This window comes from Stegodyphus dumicola, chromosome 6 (assembly GCF_044657685.1).
Source record: "Stegodyphus dumicola isolate Sdum_Otavi_A_Nest chromosome 6, ASM4465768v1".
NCBI lineage: Eukaryota > Metazoa > Arthropoda > Arachnida > Araneae > Eresidae > Stegodyphus > Stegodyphus dumicola.
The window spans coordinates 53,954,243-53,977,528 of NC_140773.1; the positions used below are offsets into that span (position 1 = coordinate 53,954,243).

The 23,286-nt window shown below is 33.3% G+C and overlaps 1 protein-coding gene and 1 long non-coding RNA gene across 2 annotated transcripts in view; one reads left to right on the top strand and one right to left on the bottom strand.

Annotated features, from left to right (window-relative positions):
• The window catches only part of LOC118204971 (BDNF/NT-3 growth factors receptor-like), a 722,804-nt gene that overhangs the window by 296,509 nt on the left and 403,009 nt on the right, over window positions 1-23,286 (bottom strand). Inside the window, exon 2 of the mRNA XM_085818323.1 lies at window positions 23,146-23,220. Within this exon, the coding sequence (XP_085674449.1) occupies window positions 23,146-23,220 (75 nt within the window). The remainder of the gene's footprint in view (window positions 1-23,145; window positions 23,221-23,286) is intronic.
• Window positions 1-23,286, top strand: part of LOC146996745 (uncharacterized) — a 75,711-nt gene that overhangs the window by 48,912 nt on the left and 3,513 nt on the right. Inside the window, exon 2 of the long non-coding RNA XR_015041641.1 lies at window positions 21,565-21,682. This is a non-coding gene — a long non-coding RNA (uncharacterized LOC146996745). The remainder of the gene's footprint in view (window positions 1-21,564; window positions 21,683-23,286) is intronic.

Genomic DNA, 23,286 nt, shown 5'->3' on the forward strand with positions numbered 1-23,286 from the left:
ATTATTTCTACTGGCAGCAGTCTGTTGCAAACAGAGACAGAGATGTTGGTTGGTGGTGTGTTGAGTTATGGCAAAGTACACGAGGGCTATCTGCCTAAGAGGAGGGATGCCTTCGTGAAGGACTTTCTAAGGGAAACTGGCTCCAGAGACAGAGGGAATTGGTTGCAAAAGTCTGCCAGTAGTTGCAGCAGTCTATTATTTTAATAATCTTCTGCCGCTAGCACATTATTGAATTGATGTTTTGGCCATTTTGGCTTGCTGATTGGGAGTTTCTCTAAAAGTATGCAGTATACATTAACTTCAGAATAAAGTATATTTCTTGTTATAATTATAGCCATCCTGAAATTTGGCAAGGAAAATAAAATATTATGAACATTGTATGAAATACATACAAGATATTAAATGCTGTTGTACTGACTGTGCATGTGAAATATACTGGAGAAAATCAGAATCAACAATTCATCATTGAAATCAAAATTATAAAATAAAGCAGATGACAAATGAAAATTGTTAAAAACACATCATAAATGCAATACCTTAATCAGATAAAAATGCTTTAATAATAAAAGTATTAATAAACAACAGTAAATGTACCGGTTTAGTAAATAGTAATAAAATTGTGTAAAAATTAATATTGAATATACCACTTTAATAAATAATAAAAGTTCATGAGAAATATTCATAATGAGTACGGTTCTGGGAAACAGAAATCAAATGTTATGTCATTAAGTACGCTCTCAGTCAACAAATTGTTTAATGTTATGTCGCGTAACATGCAGTCAAACCATGGCGGCATCTCCTGTACGCAAAGAGTATTTTATATTAGTGTCTTGGTTATATAAAAAAGCTTATTTTGGTTAGGTTTGGTTTATATGATTATGGCAAAACGCACCAGGGTTATCTGTTTTAGGGAGGGATGCCTTCATGGAGGTCTTTCTAAACTGATATTGAAAAGCATGTTTTCTTAATATTATCAGTCTCATACACGACATTATTAGTCCGTCTCAGATGTGATAATAAGAAAGATTCTTTTATAAATAATTAAAGTTCAATTTCTTGAATTTCACGAAAGAAACAAACAAAGCTAACAGATTTATTAAAAGTTTATTTTCTAGACCTTTCCAAGTTTACTTTTCCAAGACTTTCGGTATTGCTCTGAATGTTAATCGTCCTACAGCAGGGTTTCGTAGAGAAATTCTATTTCTCTAACATTTAAATCTTTATTTAAATTTTAACGGTTTCTCCCGAAATACAGAATTATCTGGTATAAAATTTCGCTATAATTTTTTTCACTGCTATGTTGATTGCTTCATTGCGTACATACCATCAAGGCTTTTCAAACCAACTTTAATTTGAATTTTCTTTTTACGGAATCTTAAGTGAGCGTTAAAAATATTTGAGTTTTAAGTGCATTAGTATTCACTCCAAATCAGATTAAGTGATAATATCGCTTTCAGCAAAATTTCAGTTGCACAGTGTGTGTGCTATCAGTTTAATTTGAAGGAAGTAGAAAATTCAACAAAAGGCATAGTGAGCATGTGTTATTCTCTGCAGACACAACTGGTCCACCATCACTCGATTGTGAATCTGAATAACAGAAATTTCTTAACTGAAGATAATAGAAAATTATTTTTTTCCTTTATGTTTCACAAAGTGATTAAACCATGCCTTTTACTTCTAAAGAGTTTTTAGACTCTAGAGAGATAAATGCGAGTCGTAATAGACAGTTCATAAGGATTAATGTGTACTGAAACAGATGAAACATTTCAATACAGTTATAAACATGAAAAATGTATAAAATAGAGAACTTCTGCATGAATTTTGCGTACTTTTTCTTATCTGTGATATTTTGCAAATTTTCTAGAAATATTTCAGCTTTCCATGATAAGGTAAATACACTCATGTCCATAAATTAAGGATAATGCAAAATCAGGCAAAGGAAGAGTTAGAAGCAAAACAAATTTGACTTATTTGTAAAGTTTATTTATTAAACAAAAGGTAAAGAGCAACAAAGATGCTATATGTTTCGTATCAAAAAATTAGCGACTTTTTCTCCCTGAAGCAAATTACAAAAAAAAAAAAAAAAAAAAAAAAAAAAAAAAACTATTTACAAAAAACCAATATTACATGGTTGGTATGATTGTTAATACATTGTATGTCTCCCAGACGATGCAATACAGTCCTTACAACGCCTAGGCATGCTGAGTATCAAATTATCGATCTGATCTTGGGGGATATTACACCACTCAAAAAGCAATGCTCTCCGAAGTTCCGATAGACATGTAGGAGGAGGAGGTTGACGGGCTGCAACTCGTCGGCCAAGCATGTCCCACACGTGCTCTACTGGATTCAAGTCCGGTGAGAATGCTGGCCAGTCCATACGGGTGATATCCTCCGATTGAAGGTATTCGCTTACGATGATTGCACGGTGAGAACGGGCGTTGTCATCCATAAACACAAATTGTGCGCCCATGGCACCCCGAAACAAACGTACATGTTGTTCCACAATGACGTCCTGATAGATTTGGCTTGTCATGGTTCCAATTTGAACATGCAGGTCAGTTCTGGAACTCAGAATAAATCTACCCCAAATGAGAACTCCTGCACCACCGTAACGGTGTCCTTCAATGATGTTTTCTCGGTGGTAACGGGTACCTGGAGCTCTCCATATGAAAGTGCGGCGAGAATCAGACTGCAAGCTAAACCTGGATTCGTCGGAAAACATCACACGAGCCCCCTGTTGCAGTGTCCACAATGCATGCTCTGTACTCCAGGCTAACCGCAGGCGACAGTGAGTTGCAGTAAAGGGAACGCATCTGACAGGTCTACGAGCATATAGACCAATCTGCCCTAAGCGTATGTACACGGTCTGCCTTGAAATTGTCATACCAGTGGCTGAAGAGAGCTGACGAGACAGGTCGGACGCTGTGCTCCGCCTGTTTCTTTTGACAGTAACTGCCAAATACCGGTCCTCATTCGGCGTTGTAACTCTGGGGCGACCTGTGCTGTAACATCTACTCACGCTACCATCATCTTGGAATCGTTGCCAAAGCCTGGAGATGACACTTTGGGAAATTTCAAAGTTCGTCTGATACTTCCAGTTGGGTACGCCCACATTCCAGACGGCCGATAATTCTACCACGTAAAAGATCATCCAAATGCGTCCTTTGTGTCATAACTATTCGGTTATTGCACTGAAATGCTTATAAAGCGCCTGCGAACAATTTTACTTCTTTGCCTGTATTCCTTATATATCACTCTCTTACAGTCTCGTCATTGTTACGTACCATCGGTGTCTTCTGGTTACTTCCTGAAATTTGCATATGATTCTTGAAGATGTGTGTAGTGATTTTACAGGTGATATATTTATTTTAGAGTTCGATTTCCGCGTGACTCCGAATTATCCTTAATTTATGGACATGAGTGTAGCATAAATTGAGAAATTTGAACTGTTTATGTTTATAAATTTCAAAAATGAGCTTATTATAAAAAATAAATGATACGAAAAGTACATTTATGTGTTTAAATCCATAATAAGCTCTGAAATGACAACAAAATAATAAATTACTGTAAATATAGCCAATATAAGTGAAATATATTAATTTTCTATCCAAAAATTATTTTTATGTGTGTTTGTAATGCACGCCAAACATCGAATGCATTTATATTTAATTTTATATTTCAGTAATTCAGCTAATTTGGTTAATACTTTTGTAACAAAATAAACTAATCAGAGAAATAATTTAAATAATACTTCATTTCTCTCTTTAAACAGATGTTTATGGAGAGGACTTGGATGGAAACAAATAAATGCTTAATACTAAAGATTTTGCATGCAGACAAGTTGAATAATCTTTAATTAAAATAAAACTAACATTGTTTCTGACTGAGGAAAAATTCAAGACTAATTGCTTTTTAATTATTTATTAATTATTAATTACTATGTCTATTTTTTATTTTCTTCACTTATCGATTTTGGAGATTAGAACCTCTATAGTGATTTGTTTTAAAGGAAAAATCAAATCAATGTCGTCTTAATAAATAGAAATAATAATTTGTTATTAGATAATATTGGGCGTTAGTTCAAGGAATATTGGAGAATTCTTTTAAGTTCGCTCTAGCAATTAGGGAAAAATAATATACAACAAAATCATTCCTTTCTAACTAGTTCTTTCTATCAAAGAAATTTCTTTCCAAGTGATTGATTCTTTGCTTATTGCTCCTCACAATACCAAGGAAAGAAAACACAATTTTGGTGCTAAAAAAAGTTTCATTAGTATAAGAAACAGGTTAAATAAGTAAGCAATAAGAAAGGTCCACACATCTCGAGAAGTTGGAACGGCTAATTTTACTTTAGTATGGAGACCTACAGCCAAATAATTGTAAGGTCTCCCTACAGATTCTTTGCCCACAGCAAAGTGCTGATTATAATGAAAACAAAGGGAGATTTCATACATCATGCGAATATGAAGTTCGCAGCTTCTGCAAGTAAAGTTCTAAAATTTCCCCTTTTTATTGTGCTATCTACACTGAAGAAAAAAAGAAGGAAGGGGCTGTTTTAGATCTTCTCTTCTACTGGGCCGATTATCGAAATCCAAATTGCGTTTCTCATGTCTCAAAAGCGCGACTTAGGATATATATTATATTTATATATAGCATCGTTCTAACATAGGTAGATACAAAATGGGTCTTTTCTGAAATAACGTACCAGTTTTTCCATATTCCGATTCTAGGACTCATATTATGAATAAAATTTTCTAAATTTGATGCGGAATTTACGGAGAAATTCAAAAATTTAGCTTGGCACATTTTTTCAGTTTGCGCCAAGAATAATTCACTTGGCGAACTTCTTAATATATGGAACTTCTTAACTTCTTCTTAATATATATCTTCTTAATATAATTACTTCTTAACACATTTTCCTTTCCCTTCCATCATTGGATCATTGATCGTTTGGAGCAGTATTCCACATCCCATTTTAAAGTCTGTTACTTCGAGTGTTCTTCACAGTACACTCAAAGTAACAGAAAATTTTCTTAGAAATCCAAGCTGAATATTTTCTTAGACATTTATTACTTTTAAGTATACATATTGTTTGGTACATTTGCACATAGATTTCTGGAAAATAATTTCTGACATATTTTAAAATTAGCGTAAATCTTATCAAAACAAATTTTAAAAGTATTCAATAAGCAAAATCACAAAAACAAATTTTAAAAGTATTCAATAAGCAAAATCACAAAAACAAATTTTAAAACTATTCAATAAGCAAATGATACACTTGAAATGCATGTAATATTAACGTGGAATCTTGACCCTCACACATTTAATTGAGCGTACAAAAATTTAAAGTGTTATACAAAAATATTTAAAAAGTGTTATATGGAAAAAAATGGAGCTGGATAATCGAGTACAAAACGGAAAAAGAATTGAATTCTCAGACTTCACAAGTGAACAGTTTATTACTGGACTTTAATGTCATTTCTTATATTTCTCTTCACTTTCTCAAATATATAGCAACTGAGTTCTATTTTATAAAAACAGTTTAAAATTCTTAATTCCGTACCATCGTAGAGAGATAAACACATACACCATATTAAGATAGTTAATTTCTAAGATTTCCTTAATTTCTACATTAACATGCATAGTTCACAACATACAGACAAAGAATGACTTGGAGCTAAAACCTGTTTATAATTATTGACAAATTAGTAATTAGATTTACATAATTCTCAACTCGTAAAATTCGTAATAGTAATGTAAAAAATTAACTCGATTTAGTTAATATTAAATGAGAGATCGTAAATAATGGTTACGATCGTCATTATACACTACTAAGGTGTTAAGAGTATTTATATGAGCAGACCACAACCTTCAGGGCAGAGCTACGAGAATTATTGTTTTAAGCTTCGAGTCCTACCGAGAAATTTTATTAATTTGTAACATAAGAATTAAACACTTTTACAGGTGGTTTCAATAATTCAAGATCATCAAGGTTCATTAGCTCCGATAGCAATCGGAAAAGTCATATTCCGAAACAACAGCAGTCGAAGGAAAGAAAGGACATCAGACGTTAAATTAGTACGTTTATGAATGTGACAAAAATAAATTCTGATAAGCTAAGAAATTATTTATTTTCTATTAATTCTGAACTGTAAATAATGTAACCAATTTTCTTCATAGTATTTACTAAACATTTTTTTAAGAAAAGGTAGGTAGTCTTATTTATACAATTCGTACACATAAAACACCTCTGAAAATTTCATTCAGTATATCTTGATGTGGTAAAATCATGTTGTTGAACGGCATATTACTTTTTCACAGGAAAAGTCTGCTTCAATCAAACTTTTTTAAGAATGATTACAGTTTATAAGTTAACTTAAAATTTTCACATTTAGAAAATATATGTTTAATGTAGCATTATTTTTCATGGAATAGAAAAGGTTATAAAATGTTCAGTTGTTAGAGGGGAATAATATAAATGAGATTGTCCTGATATAGTTTCAGCTGGAGATGAAACTGAATTTTCGGATAGTGAAGATGAAATTCTCTGCATTTAAGAATTCTAATAAAACTGATTAATGTAAATCTTATAATTCATGCAAGTACTTATCTGTTATCAGGACCAGATTCAGAAATGTATGTGTATATGCATGCATTTTTAAATGTAGGTGCTCGTGTGTGCATGTGTATATTCTTTATGTATGTATGAAACAAGCTTTCCCATTGAAAATAATGAAAATTCAGTTAATCCATTCCACACCCTCAAAAATATAAACATAAAAGTAAATTTTTCCTAATAAATAACATTGGTAAATAATATAACCATAGTTTAACTTTCTGTCACCGACCTTTTAACTGCTTCTCGTTAATCCACACCAACAACAGCTTCTCAACATCTTCTAGGAGTTTTTGATGGTGCTTGGAAACAATGGTTACTCCTTTGGCTACATCAAGTTTCTTAACTTCTTCCTGCTTCTTTAGAACAGTGCAGATTGTCGATGTCGAAAGGCCGTAAGTCTTCGCCAATTCCGTCACTCTTACACCATGCTTATATTTATCTATGATTTCTTTCTTAATATCAACGGCCATGGCCTCCTTATTTTTCTTCGCAGCACTATCTGAGTCAACAACCTTCTTGAGAGGCATCGTGACATAATTATTTTCTCGTTAAATGTAAGAAACAATCAACTTATAAGTGCAAAAACACGTATATAAAAGAACACTGAGTGATCTGACGAGGGGATTCCCCGAGTTGAGCCGAATAGAGAAATAGCCCCACCCATACCAACAGCCTGGCTCATTGCTCGTTACTCGAGTCAATGCTCGTATTTAGAAACGAATTTTTCGCTCATACTTTCCTCGTATCTCGAATTTCTCGTATATAGAAATGCTCGTATCTCGAGGTTTCATTGTATATTTCTGAATCCCGTCCTGATAATAGAGGAGTACCTTTCCAGTGTTGCAACAGAACTAGAATGAATTATTGTGTTAAGCATGTGTAAAATGCAAGCTTAAAGTACTGTTTATTTTCTAAAAATATTCTGCATGGCTATTTTTACAAGGGAAAAAGAATAGCTAAAAGCTGTTAATTTATTTATTAGTCCAAAGGGACTTTGTCCTTGAAGGACTATTGTTTTCGTTTTGCGTTGGTTCACTATAAATGTCCGTTTCAGTTTTCAAACTGTTGCCACCAAATGTTAGTCCTAGTGTGTGATTAATACTCTTTATTTTAGCGCCCTCTTTAACCTATGTTAGGGTTAACCTGTATAACCTACAAGGGTCGCCGGTTTGAGTGAAGTATCTAGGTAGTGATTAATTGTGTTAATGATTTTTTGCTGTAAGAAATAGGAATTTTTTGCTTAAGTTTAATAATTTAAAATGTTTTTCTGGAGAATAATGATTTACATCATCTATATATATTTCTATTTGCAGATCTTAATGTAGGGCGCTCTATTAACATCCTATCAAATAACAGAAAGCTAAATTCAAATTAACTTCGTTTCGCTGTTCCTTATTTTCTTCTTTGCTAAAAGTGAGGAAGAAGAAATTGAATGTCTGAAGGCGGAGGGATACATGAAACGCCGTTTCAGTTGATTGTCCTCCGCCATAAACAGGCAAAATATGACATATGAACCAGCAAGTGAGCTCATTACTTTATAAAAAAAAAGGCTTAATGATGTTAATAATAATTACTAAATAATATACTTGTTTTCTTCCATATAAATGAAACATAATATATAGTAAGATGATACATGAATAATCCAATAATAATATTGCTGATATTATTTAGTTCTATCTAATCGAAATCAGTATATGATAAAACGCTTAGCTGAGCAATAAATTCTCAGTTCACAAGAGAATTGAAACATTTCTCATAAAAGGATTTTTTTAAAACAAAAATCCATGCATACAACAATAATCCTATTGAGCAAGTATAAGATAGTAAAAAACACTAACTATTGCACTGAATTATTTATAAGCATTGAATTCTTATGACAGTTGAAAAGTAGCTTTTGTAAAATTCTGAATTCAAAATATTTTTAATAATGCTATAAATTGAGTGTACAAATTTGTGAAAATTTTCTTGGTCCTTAACACATACCTTCTAGATGTAATTAGAAAGACTTCGAGCTAGCCTCGGCAGGTCCTGAGTTAGAATACCACCCGTGGAGTAGTTGATTTTTAATATTTTGGGATTCTAAAAAATTTAAATCGCTCTACAGTGGCTCCAAACTAAAGCATGGTAGATGATAAATCATTCTCACCTAGATTTACCTGACTTACGTTCACCTCCTCAGTCTTTTTATAAGTAGGGAATAATATAAATAACGTTTTCCTTCCTTACTGCATTACTTTGTGATGTAATGGGAAGCACGTCCAGCTAGCAAATGATAGAGCTGGCTCAAATCTCAGCGAAGTCTTACTGACTTTTCATGTTTCCTGTTCTGAAGTAAATATAATGACAACATTTTCTCATGCACTGCATTCAGCAAGCAACATTAAAAGATTATCAGCACTTTTAATTACACTCCACGACAATGACGAATATTATGCACCCAATATTCGTCCAATATTGTGTACCCAGTATTGGAAGACCGCTGTGCATATTTTTGAACATACAAGGCTGTATTAAGATCAGTATTCAGTTCAGGACTTGATCCAAACAAATAACATTCGAGCTTCTTTAAGAAGAACACAAGCCTGGCGCTCAGTAGTAGACCCGTTCTCTGACATTTGAGAATTTTTGTCTGGCAAAACTGATAATGGGAAAATTACCTTCGCTGGACAAATCCATATTCCATGAGAACTAAAATCACACTGGATTGTGTATGATTTTGTTCTACAGAGGGCATAAAATTTCGGCACTTCACATAATCATCGTTTTAAAATTTGAAATGTTGATTCTTTAATACCAGTCCATAGAATGATCTTCGGGATCTCCTTTTTGGTAAGTTCGGTTTGCCCGAGACGTCTCAGCATAAATTTTCATATAATAAATTAAAAATTCTTAAAGCACTACTTATAGGAATTTTGGATTTAGGGAATTCTTTGATATCCGTGGTTATAAGCTTCTCAGATATGGGCTACTACCTACCTGCTCTTATCACACACCCGACTTATTTTATCTTTCAACTAGCTAAAAGACATATTTTTACAATGTACTTTGAGTTGTAGAAACCGAAATTTACAAACTGTTCACATTTTTCTTTCTTTTCAACATTAGTTTTCAGAAATTTAGTGACAAAATCTTTGTTCTTCAAATATATTTTAGAGTTTAGGAACATAACTTTTATATCTAGAACTTTTAAACCAGAATCGTTTTTTCCCATAATTACCTAAGCTAAAGACAACACCTTCTGATGGACATAACAGTAAAATACAGGATAGAGATTGCCCACAAGTTTCGTGTACTGGACCTGTCCTTGTGGAACCTGAATTTCAATGGTTACAGCGGAAAATATCGCGGCAAAAATATCGCGGACTAAAACATCGCGGTGAAAACAAAGCAAGACGAAAACGTTGTGGTACAAAACATCGTGGAAGAAAATATCGCACAGAGTAAACATCGTAGTACAAAATATCGTGGTCGAAAATAAAGCGGTTTAAAAAACATGGTCGTCGAAGATATCGCGGTAAAAAGTAAAGTACCTACAAAGCATCGCATGACGATAACATCGCACACATGTGTTTTTGAAATCCCATACTGACATATTATGTAACTGACTTTCGTCATAACTAACAAATCGATATCCAAAACATTTATTGCTTGCTATACCTGAAAATGTTAACGACATTTTAAGAATAAAAGGAGACAAAACAATGCATAATTTTCACTAAACCAATATCAGATTAACAAATGTGAAAGAAACTAATTTGATTATTAACTAAGCAATTTTTATAGAGTTTACCTCATGTAGTTATTTATCTTCCTTTTTCTAAGCATTTTAGATTGCATTTTTTATAAACAAATATCAGTAAAACTTTTAAAAAAAAGGTTGTTTTATTAATGGCCTTTTTTAAATAACTGCATACATTTAAAATTAAGTTCTATAAGTTGCACTAATTTTCTCCTCATTTTCAATTTTTAAATGCATGAGTTTCCTTCTTACTTTTTAAGGATAAATTTATTAGTTCGTTCAAAAATAAAAAATTTAGAAGTAAAGGAATCCGTCTTTCTTTCTTTCGCTCCCAAATCATTATACGAACATGCATTTACAACTTTTAAAACCTGAAAACGTATGTGTGCGATGTTATCATCATGCGATGATTTTTGTAGGTACTTTATTTTTACCACGATATTTTCGACGGCGATGTTTTTAAACTATGTTGTTAAGTTTTTGAACCGCTTTATTTAGGATCACGATGTTTTGTACCACCCTGTTTTAGAACTGCGATGTTTTCTCTTTGCTTTCTTTTCTCCCACGATCTTTCGTATCACGAAGATTCCACTTTGCGTTGTTTTCTTCGCACGTTTTTGTCCGCGATGTTTTTTTCTGCGATGTTTTTGGCGGACACCATTTCAATAACACCATTAATGGAGAATTTCCTAGAGACACCTTAATTATTGCTAAGAATTGCGTGATACAGTAATAATTGCTAAGTATTACATGGAAGCCACATATAATAGACCTCAAGAATCGGACGCTAAGAATTACATACAAACTTTGGTAATTCCAAGATGCCAAGTGCAGCATGAATCCACAATTACAAAAAACCCTGTACACAACAACTGCTAACCTATGCAGCGGCAATCTGGTCAACACCAATGCAATGTAGAAAAGTAAAACATCTTATAAGCATCCAAAGATCGTTTGCCATTGATATTACATGTGCCTACCGTATAATGTCTACAGCTGGAGCAAATATTCTAGCAGGACTCATGCCACTGCATATACAAACATAAATAACAGCTACACAACAGACCGTTCTCCAATTACGGAATCAGACGCGGCTCCACAACAAATGGTCCTTCCTCATGAAGCATCGAGCAACTAGCTGCGCATTCATTAGTCTATCAGAGGAGCTTGCAATAGCCGGATACATCTGCAACAACAGTCTACCACTTCCAATGAAGTTTCTGTATTACGCTGGTGGTTCAAGCCAAGATAATGGAAATGGCTGTGCCTTTGTTCAATACTCTAATAAACAAGAATCATACACATGGAAAGCACAACTTTCACTCAAGACTAGCATCTTCCAACAAGAAGCGCGCTCACTAAAAACGGCAGTAATTCGTACATTAAACAACAGACACTAATAAGCCAGTTTCTACAGCGATAGCCTCTCAGTGATATATACCATCCTAAAGGCCGTCCACATTTCTCATTCAATAAGGTAACATTCAAACAGAACTACGGCTCTTCAGATAACTTAATTTCCACCTATAATGGATAAAGAAAAAAGTCGGAAATAAAGGAAATGAGCCGGGCAGATTCACTGGTAAAAGAGGCAGCTCGCTACATCAAAGGAAATTCACTACATCTGCTTCTACCATATTGTCACCTCAAAAGAGATGATTTGGTTGTCTAAAGTGCAATAGCAAATTAGAAGTTTTAGCAAATTCAAGACGAACGGGGCCATGCACCGGAAAGTCATCGAGCCTATCTATTCCTGCCCAAAGTCAGTAATAAAAGATGTACTTAAATTGTTCAGCTAACATAATATATTACAGATCATGGCTCATTTCCAGCCTATTTTAATAAACTGTGCCTAAGTAATGCAGACCAGTACATTTGGTTTAATACGAAAATTCTCCAACATCACCTGACTAGCTGTCTACTGATATCCAACCACCATCTCGGATTTCCGTACAATACAGATGACAGAATCCCGTACCAACGCTATATCATCAAATAAAAGGCACTCATCACAAAAATCAAGGCTAACTGCATATCCTGGCAGCGTATGGGCTGAGTCTGTGTTATGACACTTGATTTCTCCTTTCTCGCAGTTCTCTTTCCTACCATAAGCTTTACACATGAAGGTATTCCGTATAAGCACATGGTTCTTTTTCTAATAAAACATCGAATTGGGTCCATTATGATCTGAACTGATACTTTATGGTTTTCGGTAACTCATCAGTAAATAAAAATCTTTAACCATCACAGAAGATTTTTTCCACAACCAAGTCTGCACAAATATTTCTATTTCATCATATAGATAATCGTCCATATTAGTCGTCCGTAGTTTCAGACGAATGATACTTTGTTACCTATGAGTTAAAATATCTGAAATAGTTTAGAAATTATCAAGTTAAATAACTATTCTAAAAACGTCATGAAGGACACAGAGGGAAGGGAAAACTATTGTTTCAAACTCTAAAACTTAATATTATCGAGAGAGTAAACAAAATCCTCTACTGCTTAGCAGATCAACATTCTTCTCCTTCATCACCATTGGAACTCGGAGAGATACAACGAAATGGAAAATACCGTTCTGCACTCTCTATCACGCTTCGAATCACAGCTGCTCTGAGTGTTCACGGTGAATCCAATTCTTTATATATATATTATATTAATTAACATATTATTTGCATAACTTCGTCTGTTCTTCGTATACTCTATATTTTTAATTATTCATGAACTTATGACATGTACGCTATATAATAATACCCTTAAATTTGGTTTCTATTAGAAAACAAAAGAGCAAGCTTGAACTGGTAACAAAGCATTGATTGTATACTATGTAACATCAAATTCAAACAGGTTTTACGCAGTCAAAAATTCCTTACATAATATTTTAAAATTGTTATTGATAATTATAATATAGTAAAAATATGGTAATATTAAAAAACAGAGACCAATGTCTGCACAAAAATAAACAGCTTTCTGTTACATTTAATTGTACATGCACAAGCTTTCTTTTTCAAGGTAATGTTTGTTGTATTCTAATACAGTGCTGCAACAATTTTTTTATAAATTTACAGAAAGGGTAAATTGGTGTTGCTTGTGAATTCTGTTAGGTAATGAACTATGAATTTATCTAGCTGAAGAAAAAGAAGTTTTTATACACCAGAACCTGTCATCTTGCTATCGTAAGATTCTTCCATTTTAATATTATGTGGTCAAAATTTAAATTTTGATTTTTTGGTAGCCTAAACAAAAAGAAAGCATCGTTATAAAAATCAAAACGTGGAAATTAATTTAAAACATTTGAGCGTAATTGCAAATAATAATAATAATAATAATTCACTGTCTCAATTTGTTCTCTGCGAAACCTTAGAAAAGTCTCTAAATGTACAAAAATAATTTCTGTCGCAGATCAAAAAATAGAAATTCCCGTCGCAATACAATTATTGTCTTGATAGTAACCAGTCAGAGAAAACCATTTAACAGGTGCGTCATAAATATTCATTATGCATACAACACACATTTCCACTCTTTAGTATAACAGTGATTACCATTATGAGTTGTAAGGCTATTGCATCAGCACACATCCGGGCCTATTCTACATAGAAAAAATACATAAGTAACATCATAAAAAGTTTCGTCATTTTTACATGTTTATTACTGCTTTGAATAATTAATATGTCAGATTTGGATGCAAATGAGAATGTCATTATTCAGACTTGTCTGAAGCTTGAATATTGTTTATTCAAATCAGTTGCTGAAATTCAAAGACAGCCTAAATTCGTGAAAGGTTGATTTTAATGAATAAATAGACAGTCATTTACATGTAAAAGAAGTTAAAACTTCCTCTTCATTCTTTCCAGTTACATACACATTTATTGTTATTTATGAGCTTTTTCTATTTTTGGAATATGTTTTATCCGTATCTGTGTTTTATCCGTTTTATCATATCTTAGAAAGAACCAACTACAGGTTTAACGAAATTATTTTGAAGTACCTCTGGTGCATATAATATAGGTAAACTCTTGGCTGTAAAAATGAAAGAATATCATTTTACAGTATACCCCAAAATGTGAAATTATACTGAATTCTCTGTTTTAATAACTTTTCCCTATGGGGTTTATTTTTATGTTTCAGGTGAAGTTAATTGGCATAACGCCAGTTATTAGTCTGCTGCAATTCCGCAATAGTTTGAATTTCCAAGGAAACATGGTGCATTACTCAGCTTCATGAACGCAGAAGCTAAGCATCCAAATAAGAAACCAGACATTTGTTATGACGTGTAAAAATCAGCTTACTCAATTTATAACACTCCATTATGTTAAATCTAACCAGTTATTTTATGGTTTAGATCTTTACTTTCATTTCTCTTCCGTTTGCCTACCAGAATACAAATTAGATTGAGTAATTAAGCCGTGGTTACTGGATTGTAAAAAAAGAAAAGCGTATTTCTCCCTTTCGAGGCCAAGTTACTTGCTTTAGCCAACTCAGACAAGATTATATTCTTCGGGTTTGTATTAAAGTTGCCGACATTTAAATTGAGCTATCTCCGCGTTAAATCATTTGCGTAGCCTTTGGTTGCCAGACTTGGAGTTGAATTTAATTTATTTCTCCAGAAGTGGTTGGCTGATGTGTAAGCACGAATTATGCATTTATTATCCGGGTGTGACTTAATAAAGAGGTTTGTTTTAAAAACCTTCTTAAGAAAGACTACATAGTTCTTTTCACAAGAGCGATAATTCGCACCAAGTCTGTTAGTAGTTTGAACTCAGTTTATGGTAGAAAAAAAAAAAAAAAAAAAAAAAAAAAAAAAGAAAGGGGGGGGGCTCGTGGTAAAAATTTTGTTATGTATCTGTATCACAACAAGATATCGTTACAATATAAGGGCCAGGCCATAATATCGCCAAGTTCGGTGACTTCTTGAGGTTTCTTGCCAAATTTGGCGAAAACATTTAATCGCCAAAACCGTTGCCAATATGGCGATATTTCGCTAAATGAATTTGGTTACGATATCGTAATTCAATCCTTGTAATTTTGTTACGTATCTGTATCACAACAAGATATCGTTACAATATAAGGGCCAGGCCATAATGTTGCCAAGTTCGGTAACTTTTGGAGGTTTCTTGCCAAATTTGACGAAAACATTTAATCGCCAAAACCGTTGCCAATATGGCGATATTTCGCCAAATTAGCGAAATAACCATTTACTCAAAGTTAAAATTAGCCCTGTATTCCTACTGTTTCGGCAAGCTTCGTTCCCTTAGATTTTCATGTTACAAAAGAAATACAACAGTTTTACATATAATTTCACCAAAATTACCTATGTATGTACAAAATTCGTAAGAATATGTTAATTCAATCTAATAGTTGATTTTTTGAGCAGTTTCTCGAAACTTTAGATACTCGTTTCTGTAACCAAACGTTAGCGGCAGAAAGTTATGAAAGTATTTGTTTTCTTTGTTTATTTATTTTCATAATGCTAATTTGAATTTAATATTACGTATCAGTATCTCATCAGTATTTATTTGAATTTGAAGAAGTGATTCATAGTAAAGAATACAGAATATATTTAAAACAGTAATTAATCATAATGATAGTAAATGCTATTCACATGTGAAACCACTTTTTAAATTTCACAAATATTTCAGTTTTACGAGTCGTTCCTTGAAACATTTGAGAAATAATAGCAGCCTCATCCACATAAAACAAGGTAAAGAATAAAATAATTATAATAGTTAGTAAATGGAGGATGTACAAACATAATTTTAAAATCTAGCAAAGAATGCAGATGGAATAAGCAGCTAAAAATTCTTATATAAAATTACTTAAGAGATGAATTAATTCTATGGAGAGATTTTCTCTCTCTAGAGAGAAGAATGTTTAGGAAACAAAACTTAACAGCCTGTTTAAAAGAATTTATGAAATAATCTACGATTCATCACCCGAGTCTCGGTTCTTTTAAAGGTATGTTTATCATATTAGGAACTCCGAGCAAATACTACGGTATTCTTATGTACATCTTTGTTATATTTACATATAAAAAGGAATTACTATACATTGCTATTTACATTGTGTGGAAAACCATTTTCTTCTACAGTTCTCCTCAGAAACACAACTCCTTTTCCTCGATAATCCTTCCTTTCCCCCTTCCTTCAGCCTTTATCTCATTCCTTCGGCCACCAGCGGCCGAGCAGTTAATTCGCTGAACACCGATAGCTCGGTCCAAGGTTCCATTCCCGCGAACAGGCTGCATCCATGTGCGTTTTCCTGGTTTTCCCAATTGTAATGTTCACACGAGCCAATTTCCCTTAGAAAGTCCTCCCCGAAGGCATAACTCCCCTTCTGGCAGATAGCCCTAGCGTGTTTTGCCTTAATCTGAATAAACCAAAACAAATCCGTCCACCAGTCCTCTCGACCGGTTTTTTTCCGTGATTGCCCCAGTAAGTCCGTTCGCCTCTCCGTAGAAACAAATTTCTGAAAAGTGTCCGCAGAAAGGGAATCCACAAAGGAAGTGAAAGAATCCACAATGAAAATACACAATCCATGTTATTTCAAAATCGCACTTCAGTCTAAAAACCATTTTCTTCCAAATCAGAACTTTCTATTTTTAGCAATTTCATCACAAACGAAATACCTAGTCAGTCAATTTCGCAAAAAATGTGGCATAACTGTTTCTCTTTAAAATTAAAATTGCTTAAATGCACATCTGTTAATAGATGCAAATAGGATTAATCAATTAAACATAATTTCACATATGATATCTAAGATTTCAAATTGTAAATTATGTAATAAATTTCTTTAATTTTGCAATCATAAGAATTTGCATTAGTTCGTTATGTGGGTAAATTTCACCTGGTACTTGAACTGATGTTCATATGCCTTAACTTCTCAATTTGTTTTCTGGTAATGTGTAAATGTGAGAATATAACGGTGACGGCAAATGATTTTTCTTTATGCCATCAGAAAAATTGGAAAAACAGAATATTTGCAATGTTTAGCATCAGCAAAACGGCAATGCTAATGAAGGATGAAACTCTAAACCCTTTTAAATACTTTGCATATATAAAATGGTCGGATTAGCAGCAAATGCTGTTTTAATGGGTAATCTATTTATACACTTTAAGTCACAGAACATCAATTCATACAAGATACTCCTAAAAACACAGACAGCGAATACGTAAATACGTTTTCCCCAATATATGTTTCTTTTAAATATTTTGTGATTTTGCTGTTGAATTTTATGGGGTGTAAGTGAGAAGAATATGATTGTTAAATAAATAAAGTTAAACTACAAAATGTTGGCAATACAAAGACACAAAATGTTGTATAATCCTTCTTAGAAAGATAACTGAACATTAGTGTTATGAATTGAGTAAAGACTGGAAAACATTAAAAGCAGCACTTAACACTGAACCGGTAAATTCAGACATATGCCGTTAAAAATATATTATGATATCGGGGGTTGAATTTTATGTGGCCTAAGTGGGATAAAAATCATTTAAAATAAAAAATACAAAAAGCTGTATAGGTCATCTTGTCAGGAAAACTGAACGATTTGATGAACTGAGAAGTCCCTGAAAAAAATTGAAACGGCAAAACTTAGCACACAATCGGAATATCTAAAAATATGCTGCTTATAAAATATTTTTGGTTTTACTGTTGAATCTTATGAGGAACAAGTGCGGACAGAAAACGTTTTGTGAGGCAGGAGAAATCCAAGACCTTTGGCAAAGTGCAAAATCCACGGGACCATAAGAAGCGTAACAAATGTTCTGGTGTGATATTAAAATGCGAATCATGTCGGATTTATTTTCTTTCTTTCTTTTTTTAGCCTAAAAAAAAGCTTGTCTTGAAATGAGATTTTTGCAAAGAATCACTAGAAACCGCGTATCCTTTCCAAATTATCGCCAGGAAATATTAAAGTCCTGCATTATTTTTAAAGAAATCAAATAACAAAAAGTCTACATGACGAAGTATGCTTCTCGCATTGTGAAAAAAACGATGCTATTTACAGACATCAAACATTAAACACATTGTCCTCCAAGCGAACATGGTGAACTGGAAGGCCGACTTTTAAATTTCGAATTTGTTTCAATATCTATTTAACATTTTGTAAAACTTCAGTGATTTTTTAATTTGGAAACTCAACGATTTCAAAGCGAGCAGTGGCAACACTGTATGGAATAAAACAGTTTTACCTCCAGCGCGCGAGGCTGTATGTCAGAAATTCTACCGATATATTATGTACAATTTTGTGATTTTGCTGTTGAATAGAATTTTATGTGACGTAAACGGCAAGAACGTGTATAGATAAAGTTGTTTCTGTGCTATTACCAATATCATTTGCCCGACAAAAGTCAACACATGGCCACAACATTCAGCGTGGCAAGGAGTTAAATGCACCTGTCGTTGTCATGAGCCTTGAGCATATAGGTGACAGCTCAGTTTTACGTCAGCTCAGCTTAGCTCAGTTTTGAAAAAAACTGAGCTAAGCCAGCAGTTTTGAAAGAAAGGACCCCGGGGAAGACGGGTTCAAGGGTCTCTCACCCTCCTTCCCTATCAGCAACCTCTCGATAGAACTTTCGGCTCGCCGCATATTTACTGTACACCATGCCGCACAGACACTATGCATTTTTAAACATCTATGCTTTCTCCGGCATTCAAACTCGGCCCCTTCGGTACCACAGTCAGAGTCACTATCCATTCTCCCGTTTTGGCGGCAATAAATACAGTAAACACACTAAACGTTACTAATAAAAAGAGAAAAAAAAATTGCAAAGCCATCTTAGAAAACTGAAAATTGACATGATGAACCGTAAAAAGACTGAAAAAAACACAGAATTATTTACCACAACATAACGATGCATCGAGAATTCTAAACGTATACTGCTATGTTGCTTTTAAACATTTGTAACTTGGCTGTTGAACTGTATATAGCCTTTGTGTGAAGAAAATGACGCTTAATAATATAGCTAAAAAGACAAAAATAGATTAGTACATGCGAGGTCACCCCTCTAAGCGGCAAAGCCGTATATATACGGCTTAGAATATTTATTTTGATATCTGTAAGAACGTATATATACGTGCATATTAAAATATGTCAAAGAAATTAAGGCAATATATCAAAATAAAACAAATCCAGGTATGAAATACCAGGAGAGTTTTGCATTAAAATAAAAAAAAATAATAATAATTTGTTCTCATAGTAGTTTTGGGAAATTTGTGCTTTCTTAGCGACACCCTTGGCCACCCAGAGGGTTTTAAGTTCCTCTATGTTAATATTTCATTTATGTTCAATTTATTGGAAAATGTTTTGCATTTTCTAGAACCTTTTAAATCTAGAATGTTCCAACGCGTTCATTAAGTGCATAAAAGTGGTTACTTATTCAATTCGAATAATAGAGTATTGAATCATTGATTTGAAACTTGAATACTGATTTCCACATTTCACAATATGGAGCTGGGTGCAGCCGTTGTTTATAAATCCATCCTAAATGTGAAACCGCTTCCTTTGATATTCTTAGAACAAGTGGCGTTATATTTGTTAATGCCAAGCTTAGTTTCTCTAGATTCGCAACAAATCCACTTTTCTGCTAAGTTTCAAATGTAAACATACATGGCCACCATGATAATCAAAAATTACGTTTAGCCGCACTTACAAAACTTTTCTTTTGTTGATAATTACACCATTATTGCATGCAGGTTAACTAAAGGCATAAAACTCTTAACCGAGACAACATAAGTTAATCATTTTTAAAGCAAAATTGCGCAATTTACAAACATATAAGAATAAAGAAACTAAGCTCACTGAACCGACTAACAAAGTGGATATATACACATAATATTTATATACTTTTGGTTCGGCCGATTGCAACCAAAATACGAGGTGCATATCTACATGTTATAGCAGTCCTACATACAAAATTTTGACGTTCTGAGGCTACTCGTTTTTTGAGTTATGCGAGATATGTACGTACGCACGTACGTACATACGTTCGTACAGATGCCACGAAAAATTCTCTTCAGAATTAATTTTAAAGCAGTTTTATAATTTTTTTGGAGGAAACGAGTCTTTTTATCTGTCCTTACGTACAGATATCACGCAAAAACATCGTTAAATTGCATTCGATAGCGGTCAAAATGGATATTTTCGTTGAAATATGCTGCCCGAAAATTTTCGCGATTACAATACTTCCTTTTTATTTCGTACAAGGAAGCAAAGAACAGTTGTCGAATACACCGAGTTTTTTTCTTTTTTCCCCATTTTACCTTTGGATACTTATAACGAAACAACAGAACTCCTTCCAAAGTAATTAACAAAAGATTAAGCCAGATTTCTGTAAGGAAAATAAAAGGTATCTTCCTTTCTCTTAATTGCACAAAGGCTTTCAATGTTTTTGTAATTACTTTACAGTTCGATCTTAATATATGCAAACATCCACCTAATTTTGCTTTCAGGTGATACAATTCCTTATAACTCGGAATTTCTTCTTTTTTCCACGAAGCGTGTGTTTTGTATTATTTCTTTAAAAATACAGTTGAAACTGTTTTAACTCAAGCTTATTAATGACATTTCTTCTGAAATTTTTGTTTTTCTTAGGTCAAACTATTTATAGGTTTTAAAAGTATCTCGAAACAAATGTAATAAAAATTGGAAGGCTATATTGATTGATAAAGGTTGTTTCGTGTGGGCTTTTCCTGCTTCACGAAATGGCACGGAATTTGCGTTAAAATTAAATCCTAGCGATACAATAATGATAGAGGAAATGCAATTACTGGTTTTCGTATAAAGAAGGAGATGCAATTAATCTTCGTAGACATATCTATCATTAAGTTGCTTTCTCATAACAAGAACATTTCTCAAGAGCCATTAAAAGCGTTGTAATCGGAGCTTTGAAGAAAAAATATACTTTATTAAAGACAAGTGTGTTTGTTAATTTTCTTTTTTTATTGACTCCAGACTGAATTTTTCATCATTATTTTTTCCTTTGTAATTTGTGAATTTTTTTTATTTATCTGATATCTCGAAAATGATTTTATCATCATATTTGGAGCTTTGCTTTGATAAGTGTTTTCTGCTGTTATGGTATACCATTAAGAACAAATTTTTAAAAAAACCACATTTTGACGTTAAAAGTGTCTTCATTTGCATGAAGCTATGATGTATTTACGCATCACCTGTTTTTTACTCACCTTCTCACAACATTTACAGAATTCTAAGACTGGCGTGGATATTTTACACTCTGATTATTAAAAAGATGAAAATGGGACCATTGAACCGATGAATCCAGACACAATGAGCTTCATTCTGTCTGTCGAATGGACATACGGTAAGATCAAGGGAAATGTTTAGTGTCTTTCATTTCTACCGTTATTAGGTAAGTAAGTTGTAGTATTCACATCTAGATTCACATAAGGCTTAAAGTCAAGGTCCTTTTGGAAATTCCTTAAGATTACTGGAACGTGCTTCTTCCTATATTCCAGCATACAATTTAAGTACTTGTATATTTTTCGTAGAAGTGTTTCACAGGGTATAGTCAAAATCCAAGGCTGGTTTTAAAGAACGCACCGTTAATAAAGAAATCTCATTTGATATCCTTGATAAATAAATGTAGAAACTTTGACAACATTGATTCAATACTGATATGATAGGTCTATTGATATCAGCATGCCAACGCACCCAGTAAAATCGGATTCGGAATGGTTAAAAGCCCACATACTAGATTTTAATTGGTTTGCTCGGGATTCTAAACTTAATCTGGTGGAATAGCACAGAATAAAGATTTGGTACTTAGACCTGCGACAGATTAAGTATTAATGATTCATTTATTCAATGCAAAGTTTACTTTTGTTCAGCAAACAACAAAATCATATGCAATGCAATGCATCTGCTAAAATATAATTCAGGCAAACATCTAAATATTGAAATGACTGTACGACTTGCTCAGTTCCGCCCCAAATTTTGAACCAAAGCATACCGAGGGTTTCTCACCTCTCTTCCGAGTGCCTTCCATCCCGCATCCGCTACCGCTAACCTCTACAGAAGACTTTCGGCTCGCCGCATATTCATAGTGCCCGCATGCCGCACATACACTATGTATTTATAAATATTTATGCCTTTTTCCGGCATTCGGACTTGGGCCCTTCGGTACGGCAGTCAACGTCGCTAACCACTATCCCGGTTCGGATGCATATCGTAACTCTACCGTATTGATCGTAACATTTCGAAACCATTAATAACCACAATTGTTTTATCATTCGAAGCGTTTTTCTGGTTCACCAGTCTACTGGACTATATTAATTCAGGAGATTAAATAGGAACCTTTTGAAAGTGAAATAATTTTTACGGGGGAAAAAAATAAACTCTAAATAATGTATAGTGTGTGCAGCAGAAATCTGAACGAAAATAGTATGACATATGTACCTTAGCAAAGACTGTTTTCCACTTTTGTATCGAACCTTTTACTGCATATCCTTCAAGTAACTATAAAACTTTTGTAAATAAAATATATTAAGCATTTGTAGTAAACATACAAAAACCATTTATCATTCTTCAGTGTACAATCTGTCCAATATATTTCTCACTGAAGAATTTGGTATGTATTTATCGAAATAGAATTTCTGAGAAATCGGAAGAAATCCCATTTTAAGTTTAACTGGCTGTTTTATCTCTACAATTCACCCGAGGGATCAGAACGGATTTTCAAAAAAAAAAATTATTATTTTTATATTACATAGCTTTTGCTAAGGAACATGATATAAGATTTTTAAGGAAGAGAAAAGAATTACTTACAGTTTCTCTAGATTGGAATAAAACATCAGTTGTTCTTCTGAAAGAATGTGAAAATTGGCCTGGTGTTCAATAAATCTGAAATGGAAAGAAAGTGATTTTGAATTTTCAAAAATATTACAAAGCCGAAAGTTTTCATTTGAA